Consider the following 24,271-nt stretch of genomic DNA (forward strand, 5'->3'; position numbering starts at 1 on the left):
ATCCTGGATTACATGCTCTTCCAATACACTAGGATGCGGCATCCCTGGGCGACGCCACCTGTACGGACACCAGCAAGGCATACAGGGAACTATAATCCCTAGGGAGTCCCCTGATCCCTACTTTGTGGGGCTTCCTTTTGACCTGGAAGTGCTTCTTATAGACTATGCATATGCTTAGTGTCGGGAGGAAGAGGACAAAGCTTGCCCTGAGGAGGGAAAGGAGAAGTATTATTGTGATTTGCAAAGGTATTTTGTGCGAATAAGCCCTTTATTGTACTAGGTCTTGTGTCATGGTCTGGGGTGCTGCAACACCCCCTACTGGTGCACTGGGTATGTGCTGCTGAATACTTCTCAACACAGTGCAGTTAACTATTAAAGGTTTCCTGATGGATATCTTTGTTGTGGACCAGTCTTTACCCACATTGCACAGAACAGCATGACAATATATGTTAGATGAACGTACCCAGACCAGATCAGCTTTAGGAAGGTCCACGGTCAAAGCAAGACTTAAGTCAGCCTAAAGCCCAATGTTCCAATATGCAACTTTTGCAGTGATATTTATTCATTGTCTTCATTTACGTAAATTTAGTGAGTGGGAGACAATCAGAGACGTCTCCTGTGAATTGACTCACTCTAATTAGTCCACGGCTCGCTCCAATAAAATCAAACCTAATTCATTTATTCTTTATTTGGAGGGGTGGGTTGTGTGTGCTGGAAAGCTGACAGCCAATGAATGCTCATCTAGAAGAGCAAAGCACAGAATGCAGCAATGAGGAATGACAAACACGTCATTTTTTAAAGCACACAAAAAGAAGACATGCTTGTCAGTCTGAGGCCTAGTGTTTACATACCTAAACAGAATAAAAAAAAAAATGGGCCAACACTGCGTCTGAACTCACCCTCTGTACAGCACCAGCTCCGTCAGACAGAATGGTGGCTGTTGACCTTACAAACAGAAGAGAAACTTGTCTATCTGCTGTCTCGTGTTTAACATATTATAACAGAATGGAAAAAAGAAAATAAGGGCCAAGTCAACAGCTCATTGCACCACGCCGGCTCCATTAGGGGTGAGTACAAGTATGCTATAAGATTGGTGCTCAGTCTTGAAAACGTGAAACAGTCTTTGAACTTCAGCTCTGTAATTTGACATGGCTCAGAGACTGCGGTTGGCAAATCTGACATAATCCATGGCAAAAGTCAGTTTCCTGTGCATTCCAGAATGTCTCAAATGTCACCAAAACTAGGGAGACGATATACTCAGGGCAGGTATGTCACGTGCTAATACTGCAAGTTAAGCCACTCTAATGGGAGAGATTAAAACAGCTGAGCCTTTACAGTTTAAGCAAAAGAAGATTAGGAGGTGACATGACTGAAGTGTTTAAAAGTATGAAAGGAATTAGTACAGTGGATCGAGACTTGTATTTTAAAATGAGTTCATCAAGAACACGGGGACACAGTTGGAAATTTATTAAGAGTAAATTTCACACAAACGTTAGGAAGTTTTTCTTTACACAAAGAACAATAGACACTTGGAATAAGTGACCAAGTAGTGTGGTAGACAGTAAGACGTTAGGGACTTTCAAAACTCGACTTGATGTTTTTTTGGAAGAAATAAGTGAATAAGACTGGTGAGCTTTGTTGGCCTGAATGGCCTGTTCTCGTCTAGAGTTCTAATGTTTTGTCAGCAGGAAAAGTTTTAGGAGACCGACAGATGACTGTCCAAGAATCGGACCAACACATAAGACAGGTCTATCTGTTATTAATGATTCAGATCTGCGACCCATACAGCTGCAAAAACTGCCAGGAGACACAGAGTCATCATCAATGGCGGACAAGCTTTATGATGCTGGTCTTAGAACATGGAAACCACTCAGAGGCCTTCTGCTCACTGACCTTACAGCAGGACTATAACACGCGGCACACAGCTGATATTGTCCCAACTGTGCTGAAGAATGAATGTTTCGGTGTGGCCCCTGCCTGCTCTCCTGACCTTAATGGAATCCCTAGATAAAAAGCATCTATAAATGTGCCCTTCTGACTGTCAATGGAAAACAGCTCTTTAGGCCCATTTGTTTATTTTTACATGGGTACCCTGCAATCCCACTTCTGTTCCATACAAACATTCTACAAAAATGTCTGCCTTCACTTTCAAGGGCGTAATGTGAGCTTTTTAAAATAATTTTCTTGTTGGAAGTGTGAGGAAGTGACAGACCCAGGGTGTTAAATAAACCAGAAATAAAACAGCAATTAAATTAGGGGAACCAGCATTTACGTTTATGACATTCACACGTACAGTATAAAATCAAAGAGCCAACTCCCTGTCTGCAGACACAGCACCCTGACTCACTAATGTCAGTCCAGGGAGATTACAAGCTGTGAATGCACCTAATTAAGACACAGTCTTCTGTCTTTAACTGTCTTTCCTTTTCTACGTGCAAATTTTGTTTTTATTCATCCATATATATATATATATATATATATATACACAGTGACTGCAACACATGAATGGCAGGGATGAATAACAATGGCTAAACAAATGGATGGACTGATGGAAAATTATAACAGTTATTATAATACCAACCAGTTAATAATATTTATAATGATAATAATGATGATGATGAATGAAAAACAATGGATGATGATGACTAAACAAGTGGATGAAGTGATAGATAATAAAAGTAATTATAATATAAAACAGCTAATAGTTTGCTTTCCAGGATAATAATAATAATAATTTTAATAATAATAATAATAATAATAATAATGACAAATCTAATGGATGGATTGATGGATGCTAATAATAAGTTATTATAATACTAACCAGTTAATAATATTTATAATGATAATAATGATGATGATGAATGAAAAACAATGGATGATAATGACTAAACAAGTGGATGAAGTGATAGATAATAAAAGTAATTATAATATAAAACAGCTAATAGTTTGCTTTCCAGGATAATAATAATAATAATTTTAATAATAATAATAATAATAATAATAATAACGACAAATCTAATGGATGGATTGATGGATGCTAATAATAAGTTATTATAATACTAACCAGTTAATAATAAGAAGAATGTATTCATTAACAATAATAATAATGATAGCAAAACTAATAGATGAACTGATAGAGGGTAATAATAGCAATTATAATATTAAATGGCTAATATAATTATTATTATCAGTATTATTATTATTATTATTATAGTTATTATAATACCAACCAGTTAATAATAAGAATAATGCATTCATTAATAATAATAATAATAATAATAATTAATAATAATAATAATAATAATAATAATAATAATAATAATAATAAATTAAGGGATGGATGGATAACAATGACTAAAACTAACAAATGGACTTATGGATGATAATAGTAATTATAGTACTAAATGGTGACTAGTAAGAAGATAGCATGGATATAAATAATAATAGTATTTATTTATCTATACATTTATATACTAAAAGCTGTCATAACAATAATAATAATAATGATGGATGGATAGAAGGATTGATAATAAGTAGTAATAATCAGCTTATTAGCAACTTTTAAGAAGAACACATGAATGGGTAATAATAATAATAATAATATGTAAACAGTTATAAAAAAAAGTACATGGATGGAGAGCAGTAAGAATGATGATAATTAAAGGCTAATACAAATAATTATTTTAATAATTATAGTCTTTCCTAACGACACCACCACACGACTGATTTCTGTGCTGACCCTTAACAAGTCTCTTAATTTCTCTGTGATGAAATTGTAATAAAGCAATAACAAGTAGTCATACTATATTTGTGTAATTGTAAAGCACCTTAGAACTGTGTTCACTAAAATAAAATCCCTTTTTTAGAATAAATGTAATCAATTAATGTAAACATTAATGAATAGGATTATTGGATTAATGGACAATAATGATGACACTGAGTAAACAGATGGTTCAGGCTGTCGTTTTATTTTGTAAGATTAAAATATTATGACAATGTTATAGCAAGGAAAAATGTTGACTTTTTTCCTATCAATAGTGTCAAAAGTTTCTGTCTTCAAGATGACATCACAATGATTTAAAAATAACTCAACATTAAATTGCTTCTGTGGAACATGGAATCAGTACAATCAAAATGACAATGAAAACATTAAAAAGACTTTACACTTTGTATAACATCTGACATTTTATATTTTGCTTCATATACATTATATTCCTCATAAATATGTCATATTAATAATATGGTTGCATTTTTACCTTTGACTAATGTTATGATGTACAAAAGGAAAAAATGCAAACTTCAAGAGCGCACCAAAGCCCAAATTGCACACAGGTAAGTCCAGGAGATCAGGAGGCCATTAAACAGTGGGCTCCTCACCTGTTTAAATCTTCAGTCCCATTTCTTTTATTCATGTGTTACTCCTCAGGCAAATGGGTCCTGAGGGGTGCTGTTGAAACTGGCATCCATAAATATAATCAGAGTGCCCACTGTGGTGAAGATGACAAATATCCAGAGGAAAAGTCGGTCAACCACCATGGCCACATACTGCCAATCTTCTTTCAGCTTGTGGAAAGAAACGAGAGTCAGGAAAGGAAAGCCAGGCAGGATGGTAGAAGGAGGAACAACAAAACAACAGAAGAACGAAATGAAGAGTAGAATGAAAGATAGAAAGCAAGTAAATGAGGTGAACAGAAAGTGCATGATGAAATAATGGAGGGCGGATTTAACAGCTCATATTCTCTCATCTTCTTAATTTATTTCAGGGTTACATGTGATAAAGCCATCTCAGCCATACTGGGACCAAAGCAGGAGTGCCACCCATCATTCTGCCCACTCACACACACCCAAATGGGACCAATTAGCCTATAATGCATGTCTATGGCAAGGTGGGAGGCAAAGTGGAACAACAAAAAGAAAACATGCAAACTCTAACTCTGACTCAATGTGAGACCCTGAGCAAGTCACTTAAACTGTTTGTGCTACAACTGTAAAAAAAAAGAAAAACATCTTTAACCAATTGATCTTGTAAATTACCTTCGATAAAGGTGAAATCAAATATACAATAATGAATAATAAATATCTATGCAGACATCTGCTGGACATGGAATTTAAATCTTGTAAACTGGATCTTTTCCACCATTGACTTATGGGTAGGTGAAGTCCACCCTTGTGGCATCAGGTACATAATGGTGGTCATGCCAGTCCATCACTGGACACTAACCCACTATCACCAGGCCGGTTTTCAGTCAATAAATAATCTACCATGTCTGGGAGGAATGACAGTCTTCTTCTTCTTGTCCGACTTCTATGTGGGGTCAATGAGCTTGATCAGCCTTCTCTGAACAGCTCGGTCCTGCACCTCAATTCCCGACAGACCATTTTTCTTCAGATCTTCTTTTACTTTACCCATCCACCTCCACTTTGGCCTCCCTCACCTTCTCTTCCCCTGCAATTCCAATCCCATCACTTTTTTTCCCACATATTCATTGTCTCTCCTCATCACATGTCCATACTTCTAATCATCTGTCCTTTTTGGTAACTCCACACATCCATCCCAATCTCAGCTCCTTACACCAATGCTGGTTCTTCCACGGTCTTATAAACCTCACCTTTAACCTTTACCTTAATTCTTCTAACACACAGCACTCCTGATGCCTTCTTTCAATTGTTCCGTCCAGTCTGCACTCTTTGGGTTATCTCTGCATCTAATTCTTCAACATGGTCTACCAATGATTCTTGATATTTAAGTGTATCCACTCACTTTAATAGCTCTCCCTGCAGGTTAACTTCTGAATCCTGAAAATCATTAAACCTCAGATATTCTGTGTTCTTCCTATTTATCTTCCTGCTCCTATCTTCCAAAGCCCTTCTCCATTTTTCCAACTTCCTCTCCACTTCCTCCTTTCCTGTGTTACACAATACAATGTCAACAGCAAAAATCGCTCACCAGGAGGATTGGTCAACACATCCATAACCAGATCAACGAGTTAAACACTTGAAGAAGATCCCTGGTGCAGATCCACTCAAACTGGCTGCCAGCAGAAAATCAACACGCAAGTCTCACACGGGCTGCGATTGGCATATGACTTAAATTACGTTTTGTGTTTAATACTATAAATGCATTTTAAAAATCTTGTTTGAAATCAAGCATATTTAAGTATTGCACCCTTGCTTTACCTGGGCCTAACCTATCTCCAAAAACTCAGCAGGATTTTTCAGATCACAATCTTTTATTTGCACATCTCTTCTAGGAATGGCTTATTTATAATTTTGGTCACTTATTTTGAATTACCATCAGTGAAACGGTATAATAAAAATATAAACCTTGGCAGTGACATTCATGTCTCTGGTGACTCTTCCTATGAAGTCAATAGACGGATTGGGAGAGCATGGGTGGTCATGTGGTCGCTGGAAAGGGGTGTGTGGCACTACTGATATCTATGCAAAAGGACAAAGGTCCAAGTCTTTAGCGTTCTGCTGCTTCCTGTCTTGCTATATGGTTGCGAGACATGGACGCTATTCAGTGACCTGAGATGAAGACTGGACTCCTTTGGTACTGTGTCTCTGTGGGAAAATCCTTGGTTACCATTGGTTTGACTTTGTGTCAAATGAGCGGTTGCTCATGGAGTCCTGAATGAGGCATATTACCTGCATTGTGAAGGAGCGTCAGTTACGGCACTACAGCCATGTGGTGTGTTTCTTCGAGGGTGATCCAGCTAGCTGGATCCTCATTGTTGAGGACCTGAGTGGCTGGACCAGGCCAAGGGGTCACCCACGTAACACTTGCCTGCAGTAGATAGGGGGTAATTTCCAGAGGGTGGGACTGGACCACACGTCTGCCTAGGGGGTTGCCAACCGGGATCCCAAGCTGTTTTGTCGTGTGGTTGGTGCGGCAATACACTACACCAATGCATGTTCCCCAACTTGACTTGACTTGACTTGAAATGGACTACCTTCTGTTCAAAGATTAACAATGGCCAGTTTCTTGGGTTCAAACTGTTCCCATGTATGCATGATCTTTTCTTGGGTAATCCAATTTTCTTTTCCCGTACCCAAGTGTATGTAGGTTCGTAACTGCAAACTGACCCTTGTGAGTGTGGGTGGACCAAAGCCAGCCATTTGAACTCTGGGGTCAAGTTGCCTGGAATAGGTCATATTTTGGAATTTGTTGGAGGCCTCTCGTAATAGACTATACTCAGATTCACAACGTAGATAACCATTTCATAATTGGTATCTACCATTAAGAAAAGTACCTAAGAGGTTTAGTTGGTACCTTTTGTGTTAGATGCAAATAATATGAGATTTGTGTCCGTGTATTTGTGGATTGATCGGTGTCATTGAGCACGTTGAACTGACTGTTGTTGCCTGTTTAAACACTGAATATGTAAAAATTGTCTGTGATACTTCTAAATTAAGAAGATGCGTGTAGTCCTTTGTGAAGAGAGAGAAGAGTGACTAGGTTGATAAAAAGAGTGACTAGGCTGATTCCAGGACTGCTGAAGGTGAATTATGAAGAAAGATTAAAAGAGCTGAGCCTTTCCGTTTAAGCAAAAGAACATTAAGATGAGACATGACTGAAGTATTTAAAATTATGAAGGGAGTTAGTCCAGTGGATCGAGACTATGACTTTAAAATGAGTTCAACAAGAACACAGGAGCACAGTTGGAAACTTGTTCAGGGTAAATTTTGCATAAAACTTGGGAAGGTTTTCATCACACAAAGAACGATAAACACTTGGAATAAGCTACCAAGTAGTGTGGTGGGCAGGAGGGCTTTATGGACTTTCAAAACTCAACTTGATGTTTTTTAGAAGAACTAAGTTGATTGGACTGGTGAGCTTTGTTGGGCTGAATGGCCTGTTCTTGTCCAGATTGTCCTAATGTTCTAACTAAAAATAGTACATGAATTGTAACAGGCTTAAAAAAAAAACAGATGCTTATTTGCACTCAATATCAAATTGACATACTAAGGCTATGTCAAGATGAACACATTTTCATTTAAAAACTGAGTTTTTAAACAAAAAGGATCTCTTTTGGAGTTCCTCAACAACACGGTGACACAGTTGGAAAGCGTTTGAAGGCTAAACTAGGAAGTTTTTCTTCACGCAGAGAACCACAGACACATGGAATAAGTGACCAAGTAATGGGGTAGACAGTAGGAACCTTCAAAACTTGATATGAGTTTATTTAAGAAGAATTAAGTGGAATGGATTGGTGAGATTTGTTGGGCTGAATAGCCTGTTCTCGTCTAGATTGTTTTAATGTTCAAAAGTAAATAACATCCATCCCCAATCCTTAGCTCCTGATTGAATACTGGCTACTGAATTAACACCTCACATAGTTTCAAAATATCTGTAGCAAAAAAGTGGATGAAACCTAAGCATACACTTTAGTAATCCACTGATTGCACAGAGCACACTCTTTACTGCTTTGCTGTGTGACTGAACCATTAAAAGGAGCAGCACGCCGTGCACCACATGTGCTTCTTGCCTTACACCCAGTGCTGCTGCGATAATCACTGGCTCCCAGTGACTCTGAACTGGGCAGATTAAAATTAAATGTGCCTTAATACAACGTATACTCAGCTCTTTTTAGTTGCTTACCCCTGTGCATGATAACCCCTTCCTCATTAGCTGTTACTAGACGACTGGATGATGTTGCACCATCATTAGCAGGCATATTATTTTTTTCTGCGAAATAACACAATGATTCTTTTTCCATATATCACTACTTATGTGCTTATTGTGTAATCCTGAAATTTTTCACAGAGAGATGAAAATTTTCCTCTCGACGCCCTTTGCTTCAGAATTGGGTTCACCCAATTTGTGCGATCGTGCCTCTTATGACATCTGCTCTTCGGTACTGTGATCACCACAATTAAAAGCACTAAAGTCATAGAAGATATTCTTGAAACACAGCACTCTCTTCACAACCCGACAAAATGGAAATTATGTCATATTTTCCCTGCAAAACGCTTCTTTGTAAACCCTGGAAGAAAAGCTTGAAAAACAGTTGAAAAACTGTTGAGAAATGCTAAACAAATGCTGGAAATTTGCAACATGGAAGTGTGAATGGACCCCAAGTGCAATTACAATTGGGAAACGAGCAGGGTGGGGGTACCCCTTGTTGAAACAACGTAATGGGAATGAATTTCACACAGTTCTGACAATCCCGTTCAGTGGAATATTGGGGAGAAGGGGATGTTATACAGTGAGCAAGTCAGTAGCGGAAAAATTTTTATGTTTATTTTCTATACTTCCGACCCTGCAAAGGCCAATTCTGACTCACTGACAGCGACCCAAGACCCATCAGTGGTTGAGAGACATTGCTCTACTACGCTGCCAGTATAAGTTCCTCTCGCTCCCTCTGACTTTCGCTTTCCCATCAAGGTCTTTTCCCCTACTTGGTACCTTTAATACCCATGGCACCCTGGTTCTATTCATGTGATCCTTCAGTTGGTCTAACTCTAATGCAATTTAAGAAATCTAGGCCATCATGAAGAATCCACTGCGTCCACTGAACAGTGTCATCTCCAGGCAGAGGAGTAGCTTCAGCGACAGACTGCTGTCACCGTCCTGCTCCACTGACAGACTGAGGAGATCGTTCCTCCCCTACACTATGCGACTCTTCAATTCCACCCGAGGGAGTAAATGCTAACATTATTCTAAGTTATTGTCTGCTTTTACATGCATTTTTATTACTATTTAATTTAATATTGTTTTTTGTATCAGTATACTGCTGCTGGATTATGTGAATTTCCCCTTTGGATTAATAAAGTATCTATCTATCTATCTATCTATCTATCTATCTATCTATCTATCTATCTATCTATCTATCTATCAACAGAAACATGTCTATTCATTCTCAAACCAGGCCAGATCATATTGGTATATGGTGGTCTACTTAATGGGCTGTTTTCCGACTAATAATCCTGATATTGCTTAGCACCTGTCACCAGTCGACTCATTGGGTGACATGGTGGCACAGTGGTTAGCACTGTTGCCACAATGCTCCCTAGTGCTAGGTGCCTTCTGTGTAGATCTTTGAGTTTTCTCTGTATGTCTATGCCCCATAAACCCAACATGATGCCATTTGTTGACTGTAAATTGTCCCAACATGAATGAGAGTGACCTGCAATACACAGTTGCCCCATTCTGACATTGGTCCCATTGCTGGAATGAACTCCGGAATTGGGGCCCTGATTTGAACTGAAATGTGAATTGGCCATATGTCAGTGTTAAAATTACTGGCCATTTATTGCTCTGATTGACTATTTAAATTAATCTGTTTATGTGCACAAAGTAGTTTTTAAAATCTGTAATTTTCTTGTTACAGCACCCTGAGCCTCTTCTCAGTGAAGCATGCGATGCAAAAATAAATAGAAGATAAACTAAACGGATGGATGATCATAGTACATCTGGGCAATCTGCACCAAACTACCAACCATCCATGCCTTCATAGATTTGTGCCACATATTGAATGAATCCTAATGAGCTTCGCCATCTCCCACATACAAAGCGGGGCAATGCTTAAATGACTTTAGAAAAGGATTTGAAGACAGGAAACCGTGAAGTAAGGTCAGAAATGGTCAGGTCTTTCACCAGTCAATGGCTTGTATTTTTGTGGCTTATGACATTCAGTCCATATTCTTGTCCAAATGAGTTAAGTGTCTGATGAACGTTTTCTTTTATATGTTGTTAAAAGCACAGCACTTTGACTTTTTGATTTTCCCATTCTGATTAACATGACAGGAGTAGGTATTTCGCATGATGTTCACCCTGGTGAGCTCCAACATGCAGTGGCTGAACCTCACGCTATTAATTTTGGTCATTTGCTATAGTGCCTTCTGATGATGAATGTTGGTAAAGGAATTATATAAAATAAATATTAATTGATGTGTGTTATTTATAATACAGCTTAAAATATCTTTGGGATTTATGATGGTGCAGCAGTAAGCGTTTTGTGATGGTGATTAGTATAATGTAATATAACTTAATATGATGTGATATATAAGAGCTTATTTATATCTCTGTCTGTACATATTTGGAGAAGCAATAAAACAGGATGGTGCCGTGTGTACTACTACTGCTGCTTCACAGCCCCAGACTCGACATTCACTTTAGAAGAGTATTCTAATTTCTAATATCATAGTATTGTCCTTTGAATAAGCAGAAGATTGTCAGTCAGTTCAGTCTAACCCTAAGCATGTTATTTAGCCTGTCTGAGCTCCAGCTGTACAAAATGCAGGGAAATAATTGTAATGAAGACTGATATTTGAATTAAGACAATAAAATATTTAACAAATAATAAACTATAATCAAATCTTTCCACACCATACTTAGTGGCTAGTACTGACGCCCCTAGCTATGAAGATCTGAGTTCAAATCTCACGTCTCTCTGTGAGCAGTTTGCATGTTCTCCCTTTGTCGGTGTGAGTTATCGCCAGTTTTCTTCAAACAAGAATGCAGGTTAGGGTTGATAGGTGACCCTGAATTGTTCCTGCACACATTAGAGAATTTAGACGTGCGTGTGTGTGTGTGTGTGTGTGTATATATGTGTGCTCAAAACCAGCAATTCCACACTGAGATAAACAGAATCAAAAGTTCAGCACATTAACAGATAAAAACATGAAAACCATATTATTATAATTTTGGGAAAAAATTTAAGCAGCCAAGTATTAAACCTATAATAAACTTTGCTCTGTGTGTTATACACAAGGTGAGCCAAACATTTAATATGAAGGGCTGTACATCTTACCGCTCCATCATCTACTTCTGCCTGCAGCTGCTCAGCAATGTAACTTATGGCATTCATGGCCGACTTCAGGTCAGGAGGTAGAGAGACATAATGACTCGGCCCGTCTATGAAGCGTTTCAGGTCAGATGAGAAGTTCTCTGCCTGGTACCTACAGAGAAAAAGAGTTGACAAAACAAAAAGCAGAAAATAAATGCATGCCTGGGAGGCACAGTCATTAGTTGTGTTTTGCTAGACTGGGTTGTAAGCCCTTCCCATTCATAGTGAAACTGTGTCAGCTATAATAATATGGGTGACAGAGTGGCTACTGCTGCTGCTTCACAGCTCCAGGACACTGGATTCAGATCCCAGTCCAGTCACTGTACCACTGTATGCCATGCAATAAAAAGAAAGAAAGAAAGAAAGAAAGAAAGAAAGAAAGAAAGAAAGAAAGAAAGAAAGGTAGCATATTTGATTAGTGCTACTGCCTCACAGCTCTAGTAGACTGGATTCAGATCTCAGTCCAGTCACTCTACCACTGTATGACATGTAATAAAAATTAAAAAAGAAAGAAATGAAAAGATACAAATAAAGAAAATAAACAAATATAATAATAATAATAATAATAATAATAATAATAATAATAATAATAATAATAATACGAAGAAGAAGAAGAAGAAGAATGGTGGCATATTTGATTAGTGCTGCTGCCTCACAGCTCAAGGGTTCAGATCCCTGTCCAGTCACTGTACCACTGTGTGACATGTAATAAAAGGAAAGAAAGAAAGAAAGAAAGAAAGAAAGAAAGAAAGAAAGAAAGAAAGAAAGAAAGAAAGAATGGTAGCACATTGATTATCACTACTCCAGGAGACTACATTCAGATGCCAGCTCAATCATTGTGCAGCTGTACCAACTATAATAATGATGATAGTCAAAGTATTGGTGGCATAGTGGTTAATACTACTACCTCACAGCTCCTGGAGACTGGATTTTGATCCCAGTTACACACATATATATATATATATATAACAATTATAATATTAATAATGATGATGATGCAACAATGATATTGATGATGGTGTCTGATTTGCTATAGTATTGCTCTGTCACTGCCCAAGGATGCTGGATTAAGATTCCAGCTCAGTCACTGTGCAATTGTGTCACCTATAATGGTGGTGATAAAATCAATAATGGTGGCTCAGTGGTTAACATTTCTGTCTCATAGTTCCAGGACACTGACTTCAGATCCTTACCCATTGACCTTACCACTGTGGCACATATAATAACAATAATAATAATAATAATAATAATAATAATAATAGTCACACATTTCATTAACACGTCTGTGCCATTGACCCAGAAAACTGAATTAATATCCCTGCCCAGTCACTTCCACATATATAATAATAATAATATTAATAATAATCATCATCATCATCATCATCATCATACTCATAATAATGGGATGTAAGGCTTGGACTATATCATGAACAATGATATTGCATCTGGAGGATTTTGTGCAGTTGTGGTCACCAGAAAGTCATAGCAGCACTTGAAGCTGTACAGAAGAGGGCAACAAGGTGATATCCAGGACTTAAGGACAGACATGTCATATTCTGACAGACTGAAAGAATTCCACATGTTTAGTCCTGAGGAGAGGAGACTGGACCTAATCCATGTCTTCAAAATCCTCAGAGGCATTAATAAAGTACATCTAGCAACATTCTTTCAGTTTAAGCTTAAGGGTGCATCACATACTCAGGAATATCAGAGGAAATTAAGAGGAAGAGTATTTAAGACTGATGCCAGCTAGCGCTTCTTCACGCAAAGAGTTGTTGGACTGAACAAACTACTAAGATGCAGAGATGAAGCAGAAATCTTCACAACCTTTAAGAAGAAGCTGGATGAGATATTGGGACAGCTTAGCTATTACCTAAACAAACAGGCTTGATGGCTTGATCTCATTTGTCAAATTTCTTAGGATATTGTGGTAGCACATTGGTTAGCACTGCTGCTTAACAGCCCCAGAAGACTGGTTTCAGGTTCCAGGCCAGTCACTGCTCAGTTATGACATCCACCAATTATAATAATAATTATGTGGTACAAAGGTGGCAATGCAGTGCTGCCTTTCATCTTAGGGTTTGAATCTGGCTGATCACATTTGCCTATTTACGCTCTAATCAGACCAGTTTATTATCATCATTCAACCAGACAGACTGATTTTTTTCTGCCATCTTGATAGCTGCATTTCACCAGGCAGTGATTAGCACCAGTGGACAAATTACAAAGTCCATTAAGAAAGCTAGGAGGCAAAGCATTTAGAGCCTGGCCTGGTGTTGTCTGTGTGGATGTTGTGTGGCTTTTCCTTTCAAATCCTAAAACAGTTAGATTAGGGTAACTGCTGAATTTAAAATGAGTGCAGGTGTGTGCCGACCCTATCTAGAGCAGGTCCCTTCCTTTTGCCCAATGATAGACTGTGTTAACCTGAAATATGGCTTAAGAAAGAGATGAATAGATGGATAATGTATGCGTTGTGTAGTGGCTGGTGGTCACTTTTAGACAGATGGGCCCAGTGTATAGTTGGGCATCTTCTCTAAGACTTTACTTATCTCATATTTCTGTTCATGCTCTTTCATTTCATAGAGCAGCATTTTCATACACAGTCTGGAAGAACCTCAAAGGCTACACATTTTCATTGTTGCTCTTCCTATAATGGTACTTGTTGTACCAGCCTGGATGCCTCCATAATGGAAGGACCAGAGGAGAGTGTGCTCAGGGCATTATCTCCCCTGGAACACTAGAGGTCAACCCCCCTGGGTTGCTGCAGCATTATGGATTCTCACAGGGCTTCATAGGAGTTTGAGTTTGGCACACCCTTGTTGGTTCAATGAGTACTACCACAGTGTTCTGCAATGGCTGCCGAGCACTACTACACTGGGCTTCTGCCTCACCCAAAAGTGCTTCTGGACCATGCTAACACACAACCAGATGTACTCCCAAGCGCAGGATAAAAGAAGCCTGCTGCTATTCAATCAATCAATCAACATTTATTTATATAGCACATATTCATACAAAAAATGTAGCTCAAAGTGCTTTACAAAATGAATAGAGAAATAGAAGACACAATAAAAGATAAACATAAGTCAACATTAATTAACATAGAATAAGAGTAAGGTCAAATGGCCAGGGTGGACAGAAAAACAAAAAACTCCAAAAGCTGGAGAAAAAATAAAATCTGTAGGGGTTCCAGACCAAGAGACCGCCCAGTCCCCTCTGGGCAAGACCCAGTCCGCTATTGCTCCAGGAGGCAGAGTTGGGAAGAAGGTGAAAAGGCTCGCTGGTGGAGGAATAGAGGTGGAAGGAGTGACAGAGAAGAGAAAGACAGAGACGAAGAGAAGAAGTGCTGTATGCCTTTTAATAATTGTTCTTGGTACTGTGTGTTTGCAAGTGGGAAAAGTTGAAGAAGAGCTTCCCACAACAAAATAAAGCCTGTGTTGTGTTGAATTTGTGTCCACGTCAGTCTGTGTTGGGTTTGGCTAGTGGGTGCATCCCCCAGTGGCCACACTGTCAAATCTCCGAAAAGAGATACCCACCTTAGCACTGTGTGGAGATCTGTAACACTGTGGGGTTAACTACTCTGCTAAACTCAGAAGGAAGCTTGCATCAGGTGCTGCTCAACTGTCTTTGAACAGTAAGTGTAAGATGCTTCATACTTCTTTTTAAGTCTTGAAAATTTAATGCAATGTATCCTTACTTATGAAAGATTCAGTCTTTCTGCCAATTTTCTCAGTCTCTCTAGATAACATCTTTGTACAACTTTATGGTTTTGTGAAACATATAACGAGATCAGTCACTGCATTCTGGTACAGCAGGGGATGGTTTTTGCGTTGCACGGTGATGAATAGCACATTGAATAAATAAATACCCCTCTAATGTTAAACCTTCTTTATATGGTAATACTTGGCCAACCAACTCCACCAACATCTGACTCCACCCCATCCATGGCTCCACAATGGGGAGGGCTGGTGTTTTGGTGCCCATCACACTGTGTGGCACTACCACCTTTCTGAAGCAAATACATGGGATGTGGCAGGGTCAGATATATGGCCGAGTGTAACCATATAAGGAAGGTATGACATTAGATGTGTCTTTATTTATTCAGTTTGCTAAAACTGATATTGTTTATCTATTCGTCACCAAACAAGGTAAGTACCGTCCCTAATGTACCATAATGGAGTGGCAGATCTCATTATCTGCAAATAATCACCTCATCCCCACTCGTCTCTGCAGCTGTGACATCACAACCTCAATCACAACAGCTCACTTCTACTGCTCCTTGAAATCGAAGCGGGTAAGTGACATGATGTTCATGTCTAGATAGCGAAAAAATATTAGCAATTTAACTTATTGAAAAATCTTATGAAATATGGCTAGCTGACACTCCAGTGACTAAACGTGTATTCAGTATTTCCGTTAAACGTAAAAGAACCTCACAACTGCATTATCTAAAGGTTATTTATATCTAAAGATAACTTATTGGCAAAGCACCAGAATGATTAGATATCTAATGTGCTTGGATGCAGCCAACAATTTTAACTTGCGACTTCAGCACAAATTTGAAATGTCCATCGGGTACTTCTTTGAAAAATATTTAATGTTTAACAAATTTAAACTTCAAGTAGCCACAGACCCTAGATGAACAGTAAATGACTCTTTACATCACTTGAAATGGAATCTGCAGTCTATGAAAGCAACTTCAGTTACAATATTAGAAAATGGTATTAAAAACATATTTTGGGTAAAGTGCTGACAGCACTGTGAGGATTCTGTGTTTTGATTTCTCCAGTACCTTCAGTACCGTCTAACTATCAGAAAAACTCAGAAATATGCAAGTGGCTGAGCCTGTGATGTTCTGGATGATGGACTATCTGTCAGGCAGGCCGCAGTTTATGAGACTCAAGGACTGTGTCTCTGATATGGATGTGAGCAACACTGGAGCACCACAAGGAAAAGGCCTGTCTCCTTTCAACTTCACTCTGTACACCTCAAACCATAAATATAACACTGGGTCATGTCTCTTGCAGAACTTCTCAGATGATTCTGCATTTATGAGGTGTATTGATAAGGGGAATGCGACAGAGGAGAGGAGTCATGTGAAGAACTTTGAGAATTGTCAGTAAAACCAAGGAACTGGTTATTAACTTTCACCGCACCAAAGAGCCTCTGTGTCCAGTCACTATTCAAGGAGTGGATGTAGAGGTGACAGGTACTAGGGGGTCCACATCAATGACAGGTAGGACAGGTCACAGAACACAGAGGAACTGTATAAAAAAGGGCAGAGCAGGTTCTTCTTCCTTAAGAGACTACATTCCTTTCATGTGGGAAATTACATCCTTCACATCTACTGTGACTCTATGATGGCCAGTCTGGGGTGTGCTGGGCAGGTAACATCACTTCAAGAGAGGCACAATTAAAGGACACACTTTGGGCCCCCTGGAGATCCTTGCAAAGGAGAGAATTAAAACAAAACTGAGTGCCATGATGAACAATACTGCACAAACTTTCTCTGACAGACTTTCATCTGATAAATCATTCAGCAGAAGTGTGTCAAAGAACACCATGAGGGCTCCTATATGCCAACAACGATATGGCTGCATATTGCATCACTCGAACTATGACAGCCAAGTCAGTAGTTTTCTTTTTAAGTTTTTCTTCCCTTTAAGTAATTGTGATGTGTGTTCAGTCCACAGTGTTGGTGTGTATGCATTTATTAATCTATTTATGTATTTCAAAAGATCTTCTATAAAAGGCTGAAGTTGTCCCTGAGAACAAATTAAGTTCTATCTATCTATCTATCTATCTATCTATCTATCTATCTATCTATCTATCTATCTATCTATCTATCTATCTATCTATCTATCTATCTATCTTTATACCCTTAATTACATTTTATTGTCACTAGTTTTGAATATGACTCACTGTGTCATTTCTGCTTGTCCGAGGGTCCCCTTCCAGGCTCATCCAAGGCTCATTCACAGCACAAAGATGCCACCCAATAAGAGCAACTGACTCTGCCCCTTCCAACCAAGAGACTACAGTATAAAAACTGAGGTCCTTCCGGAGGGACGTGTCTCATTTTGGAGTTGGTCCATCCCCAGGGTGGAGCTCTAACTCCAAAATGTACTGACTGCTCCACTGAGCTAATCTAATTTCTCTGAAGACAATGCCGCCTATGATTTTGTTGTTATTTAAAGCCATTGTGTTATTTTTGCTTTGTAGCATTATTAAAAGGAGCGACCCAGTTGGCTCCCCAACATTCTCTTGACTTATGTCATACCTTCCATGACCATAACCGTTACAAAAATGATTAATACACAAACTTATTATTAAACTATTTGATAAAGTGACTAGAATATTTCAAACCAGCTAACCAAGTCTCTGAATGCACCAGAATGTTACGCCATGTGGATGTTTTCTTACAAGTTCATTCTCAATGTCATTTACTGCACTGTTAAAATTCTACTCTTTCGGTATACGTTAGCCAGTCTTCCACTTTCACATCAAACATGCTAATATTTTCAATATATCCTAGCATTTTATTTTGGTAATTTGGTTGTTCTTTCAGTTTAATTGTTGTGCTTTATGTTAAAAGTCTCTTTGCATTAAGTTTAAGACAATCAACTCTCTTGACAGTCATTTTCTTTTCATTTTATTCCTTTTTAATCAATGATGTTTAACCAGCTACAGAGACATTTAAGTTCATCTTCGTCACCCAAATGTTCCGTCTCTCCATTCACTTTCTCAACTAAATTCGTCAAAACAAAGAAAATGTGTAAACTTCCTGTGCTCACAAAATGCTTCTGTTCTTTACTGTCCTATTTTTCAAAAAATATATTTTTTATCGGACTGGGTCCGGATCTGAGAGGGACACATTCCTCAGGTGGTAGTAGACCTTCAGAGGGACCAGGAGAAGCCGGCCATAAAAGCACCTTGTAAGAGCCTAGACAGGGTAGACACAGGCAGAGCACTTCAGAAGTGTTTCCCAGCTGTCCGGTTGCTGAGGACCAGGGCTCTTCAGGCATCTGGGTGCCCCCTGGCGGTGACCACGGGTCCCTATAGGGTTGAGCTTCCAAGCTCTGTTCCCATGGTCCCCATACCATCCAGGAAAGCTGCCCTCTTGTGGTCTGGAGGAGGCGTAGTCCCTCTCCCAGTCCTTCTGGGCGCCCCGGCAGGTTACCGCCCCCAGACGCTTGCCACAAAGGTAAAGTACCACTTCCGGTTAATGAAAATAGCCCAATAGTTGATAGAAATCTACATTTTGTACCTAATACTTGTATGCAAAATTTTGTTGGTGTAAGTGAAAGCGTACTCAAGTTATCGTGTTTACAGACACACACACAGATATAATTACAAAAATGGTATTTTCTAAGGAGGTCTAAAATGTCGAGATTCATGAAAATCTCGACATCAGATTTTTGGACGATTACAACATATACGAGAAAGTAAAAATGGACATGCATCTTTACTGTAGATGTTTTGAAGTAAAAAAGGCAGGCAGCTCAAGAAATCCTGTAGCTTCACCTAATATTATAAAATCTTGAAAGACCCAGCAGAGGGTGCTGTCATCCTGTGCTTTCATCTGATAGAGTGCTGCTAAAAATATATTTGTAAAAAAATCATTCAAAACTTCTTTCCACACTTAACTAATAGCTTTACATTTTGGCATATATTGTATCCTTGAATAAAAAACATCCAAGGCTTCCCAATCTATGACACGTACAGAAACAATCTAAATCCAAAAATACAAAAAAAATTAGGGAGAAACAGTCTTATGTTTAAGGTCATGTGTTAAAATCCTGTCGATGTCTAGTTTCACATCATCTTCGCTTACAGCTTGAAAACATATTTTGCTCTTGAGGATGACATTTCATGTAGGAACTGTAGCTAAGTCTGTCATAATGGATGGACTGGGTTAACGGACATACCAAGAGCAGTTCATTCCCCCAAACAAAAGGTGGCACTGTTCCTTAGGGCTGAATCCGATTAAGGCACCCGCAGTGTGACATGGGAGTTGGAGTCTGGAAACGCAACTCTGTTGGGGTCTTTGGATACTGCCAGTGGCTGCTGCCGGGGGAGAACTGCCCTGGTTTCCACATACCCCAAAAGTGCTCGGGCTGACCTGGGTGTAACACCAGAAGCAGTATCTGGTCAGATTTAAGAGATCCCACCACCTCATTTAATTGAGTCAGAGTCAAGAGGCAGCAGGCAACACTCTAAAAGAGGTGGAAGGAGGGAATTTAAATTTGTATATTGAGGCTGGTGATTGTATGGAGGTGATTAAATATCATTTATTTGAACTGCAATTGTGTTTGGGCATCATTGTGTCTGTGGTTGGTGGATCAGTGGTGCCCATTTGGTTTCACTATTCCCCAGGGGGAAATTGAAACAGTCACCAATGCACAGCCTGACATCACAATCGGGACAGTAGAAGTGTGAAGAGAAGTAGACACTTTTCTTATATACTAGCCAACCACCGCATAATTATGTATTGATGGGTGAACACCTCCTGAAAGACACAGTTGTCCAAATGGGGTTGGTTTTGAGGATAGGACTGTAGGTGAATGAAAAGATGTAACTCTAGAGAGGGCAACATACAATTACACGCTGCATACAGCGATTTACATTCGCGACAAACTGTTTTACATGCCGCATACAGTGATTCACATCTGCGACAAATATGATTCTTCTTAGATGGTGCTGTCACGTCCACCCATGCTCTCGAAGCATACACACTGCCTGGTAATGTGCCCGCTCGCAAGAGCAACCAACAGAGACCCGTCCACCAACTGCAAGACCATGGGACACCCCTCGCAAACTGTTCCACACGCCACATACAGCGATTCACATCCACGACATGATTTTTCCTAGATGGTTCTGTCGCGTCCACCTTCGCACTCGAAGCATACACACTGCCTGGTCATGTGCCCGCTCGCAAGAGAAACTCACGGAGAGCCGCCCACCAGCTGCCTGTGTGTGTCTCTCTGTCTGTCTTTTGCGCTGCCTCTGTGTGAACCGGTCAGGCACAGAGAAGGTCAGCTGGTGAGAGAGCGTCTCGACTGTTGCAGGGCCTGCATTGGTGAGGCAGGTGAGACGGTAATGAAACAGAGGCACAGGGCTTATTGGTTTTAAAGACTGCTTCCTTCATTGTGTTTTAACCTCAGTTTTAAAGGATTGTTTTAAGGATCCCATGGGATACCCCTCGCAAACTGTTTTACACGCTGCATATAGAGATTTACTTCCACGACAAACATGCCTCTATGAACAGTCAACGTGGCTCAGAGTTTCATGTGGACTCTACGACAGACGAACATAAATGACGCTGGTTTTCCTGTGTCATGGTGTCCCAGTTGGTGGGCGTGGTTCTGCGAGTTGTCGTCGTATCCAATGGTCTTAGAGTTGGTGGGCGTGGCTCCTTCCTGCGGGCGCCATGGCCGTCTTTCTTGTCGGCGGCTTAGTGAATCCACGCCCCTTCCGGCGTGCTTTCCATGGGTGTCTTGCCTTAGTGAATTATATATATATATAGATATTTTTTACTGTTTGTGCATGAGGGGGTAGAATGTCAATGCATAATCTGCACAGTTGATGTGCTTCTTGAGTTCTTGTAGGATACCACAGCACAAAACTTAGTGACTTCCACATGTTTCTTGACACGAACATTGACAGTCACTGCATTGCGAACAGTTATTAGGCGTCTAATGTCTCTCTTGTCTTTCTACTTGACTGCAATCATTTTGCCTTTTTGCCACACACCTCCTTGCACCACAGTGTACCTTTACACAACTGAATTCACCAGCAGCTCAGTTGTACAGTGCCGTATGCATAAGTTTTACTATCCGTATCAACATCTGATGATCAATTCACATTATCATAACTATTGCTTGATTCAACTAATAGTTCAGCTTCAGCTTGTTCCAAACTGGCATAACAGTTTCTCATTAATACACCATTCTGTTATAGTTGAAGGCTCAGTCCCACTCAAGAATATTGATGAGTTGACTTTGAGTGGCAAAATGCATAGAAATATGATGTTTTGCAACATGACTCTATTTAATAACTGTCCAGAGAGTTATTCGGGCTTAGCACTTTAAGGCTGATCATTACACATTACCCCCAAATTTGACTCAGAGTTAACCGTAATTACATAGTTTTCTGCCCAAGACACACTTGGGGTTAATGCCAAGAAAGTTAATATTCCTCACATTCAGCCTAAAGCAATCATTCTTCTTCTGTTCCTAGCATTTGTTCCTGCACTATCGCAGGGTTCTTAGCATTTGATGCCTTCCTCCACTTCTTTCGATCTAGGTCGTCTTCCGGGTCGACGTTAATCTCATTTTGTTGAAAAGTTTTGTCTATCAACTGCCATCTTATTCACTTGGTGGAAGAACCCCGACTGTGTGTTTGGGTGCAAATGAAATCAATAGTCTGTCTGTGAGTCATTGGCAAACAGAGATATGCTTTGCAGAAACAGCAAAGTCCAACTTGGTGCCCATAACACAATTTTCAGTGACCTTAATTGCTAAAATAAAGAGTAATAGATTTGTGGCCCTTCATTTTTTGTAGCAGCTTTGATTAATCAAAAAATTGCGACCACCAGGAATAGTTTTCTTAAATGAGAGTGAGAGATTTATTTAATTATTCAATCGTAATGAACAAGGTTTACAGACAAAGTTTAATTTTAACCTTAGCAACAGGTTAGCATTTGAAATTTTATACTTAGACAAAAGCAGGACCCAGATTTGGGAGAGCTGGATTGTGTACCTGTAATTCTTACACAAAACTGTTCTTAATTATTTCCTATTTTCGAAGGCACAAACCAATACCTCACTACCTCAGCCCTATGCTCTTAAATAACATAGTGTTAGACATGTTAGCAAATGATGCAGGGGCCTTGGTGCCCAATCACCTGGGGCCTCATGTATAAACGGTGCGTACGCAAAGAAATGTTGCGTAAGAACTTTTTCACGTTCAAATCGCGATGTATAAAACCTACACTTGGCGTAAAGCCACGCACTTTTCCACGGTACCTCATGTCTTGTCGTACGCAAGTTCTCCGCTCGGTTTTGCAGACTGGCGGCACCCAGCGTCAAAGCAATGCTACTGTTCCTGTGTGATTACTCATTATTTTCATGACGCGGCTTTATAAATACACAGAAACTAACTGCATATTGTTTATTAGTGTAATACATCTGATTGTAATTAACTCGTAACAATATAATGGTCCAGGGAACAGCCATAGTATTCCAAATACCAGAACTGCTTTAGCGTTGTTACTCTCACTTCTTCTTCTTTCAGCTCCTCCCGTTAAGAGTTGCCACAGCGGATCATCTTTTTCCATATTACTCTCACTGCACCACTCGGAGTATTTATATCACTGTATCTGAGTGTGAATCACAGCAGCAGCTGATCGGAAAGAGAATTATCGGTATACAGCTTTAAGGACACGCTGTTTCAGCCACTGCAAAATGTTTTAAAGCCTTTCCTGTACGGACCTCGCGGTTCAGAAACAGTTTAATCCCAAGAACTTTAAATGCATTCAATCAATTGCTCCTTGGAGAACGGTTTGTACTTATAAGTACAATCACCCCACTGTAAACTTGCACTACAGTTATAATATCTCACAACCTGAGCCACTTTATAAAGCGCGTATTTACATATGATGACGATATCATTTTTAAGGTGAAATGCAGCAAAATATGTTTGTTAAATTATACACATAAAACTTTAATTTCATTTAAATAATCTATATTCTTCACTGAGAGTGTCGTGAAGGATAGAATAATTTAACATGTACTACGAAGATATTTCAATGTACCTTAAACGTTTTGAAGAATCGGCGCTAAGCTTACAGATGGCTTAACTTCTATTACAGAGCTGATTGTGTGGCGATCGGTTACTTGGGGAAAGAAAAGCAAGGACTCTTGGGGCGGCCACGCCAATATATATCTATACTAATAAAAGGCAAAGCCCTCACTCACTCACTCACTCACTGACTCATCACTAATTCTCCAACTTCCCGTGTAGGTAGAAGGCTGAAATTTGGCAGGCTCATTCCTTACAGCTTACTTACAAAAGTTGGGCAGGTTTCATTTCGAAATTCTACGCCTAATGGTCATAACTGGAAGGTATTTATCTCCATTAACTGTAATAGAGTTTAGCTGGAAAGACTTGGGGGGCGGGGTTTCGTGTGACGTCATCACGCCTCCCACGTAATCACGTGAACTGACTGTCAACGCAGTGCGTAGAAAATCAGGAAGACCTCCAAAAAGCGCTTAAGAAAACTTGCATTATATAATTGAGAAGGCAGCGAAAAACAATAAGAAGCGAGCGAGTGACATATACTACCATATTCATGAGTCCTGCTACCTCGGAAAGAAAGCAAGGTGCAAACCTAAACTTTAAATTAAGTTCATAGACAGGCTACCGCTGGCGTTTCACATGCCCACGGGAATGCGGGATACAAGTTTAATGAGAGGACGAGG

The 24,271-nt window shown here is 39.5% G+C and overlaps 1 protein-coding gene across 1 annotated transcript in view; it reads right to left on the reverse strand.

Moving 5' to 3' along the window:
* Positions 1 to 3,952: 3,952 nt before the first annotated feature.
* LOC120525005 (acetylcholine receptor subunit beta-like) overlaps positions 3,953 to 24,271 on the reverse strand; it is a 94,515-nt gene continuing 74,196 nt past the window's right edge. Inside the window, exons 10-11 of the mRNA XM_039746926.1 lie at positions 11,757 to 11,904; positions 3,953 to 4,563 (exon numbers count right to left, since the gene is read on the reverse strand). Of these exons, the coding sequence (XP_039602860.1) occupies positions 4,423 to 4,563; positions 11,757 to 11,904 (289 nt within the window). The 3' untranslated portion in view covers positions 3,953 to 4,422. The remainder of the gene's footprint in view (positions 4,564 to 11,756; positions 11,905 to 24,271) is intronic.

The sequence above is a fragment of the Polypterus senegalus genome, chromosome 3 (assembly GCF_016835505.1).
Source record: "Polypterus senegalus isolate Bchr_013 chromosome 3, ASM1683550v1, whole genome shotgun sequence".
Lineage (NCBI taxonomy): Eukaryota > Metazoa > Chordata > Cladistia > Polypteriformes > Polypteridae > Polypterus > Polypterus senegalus.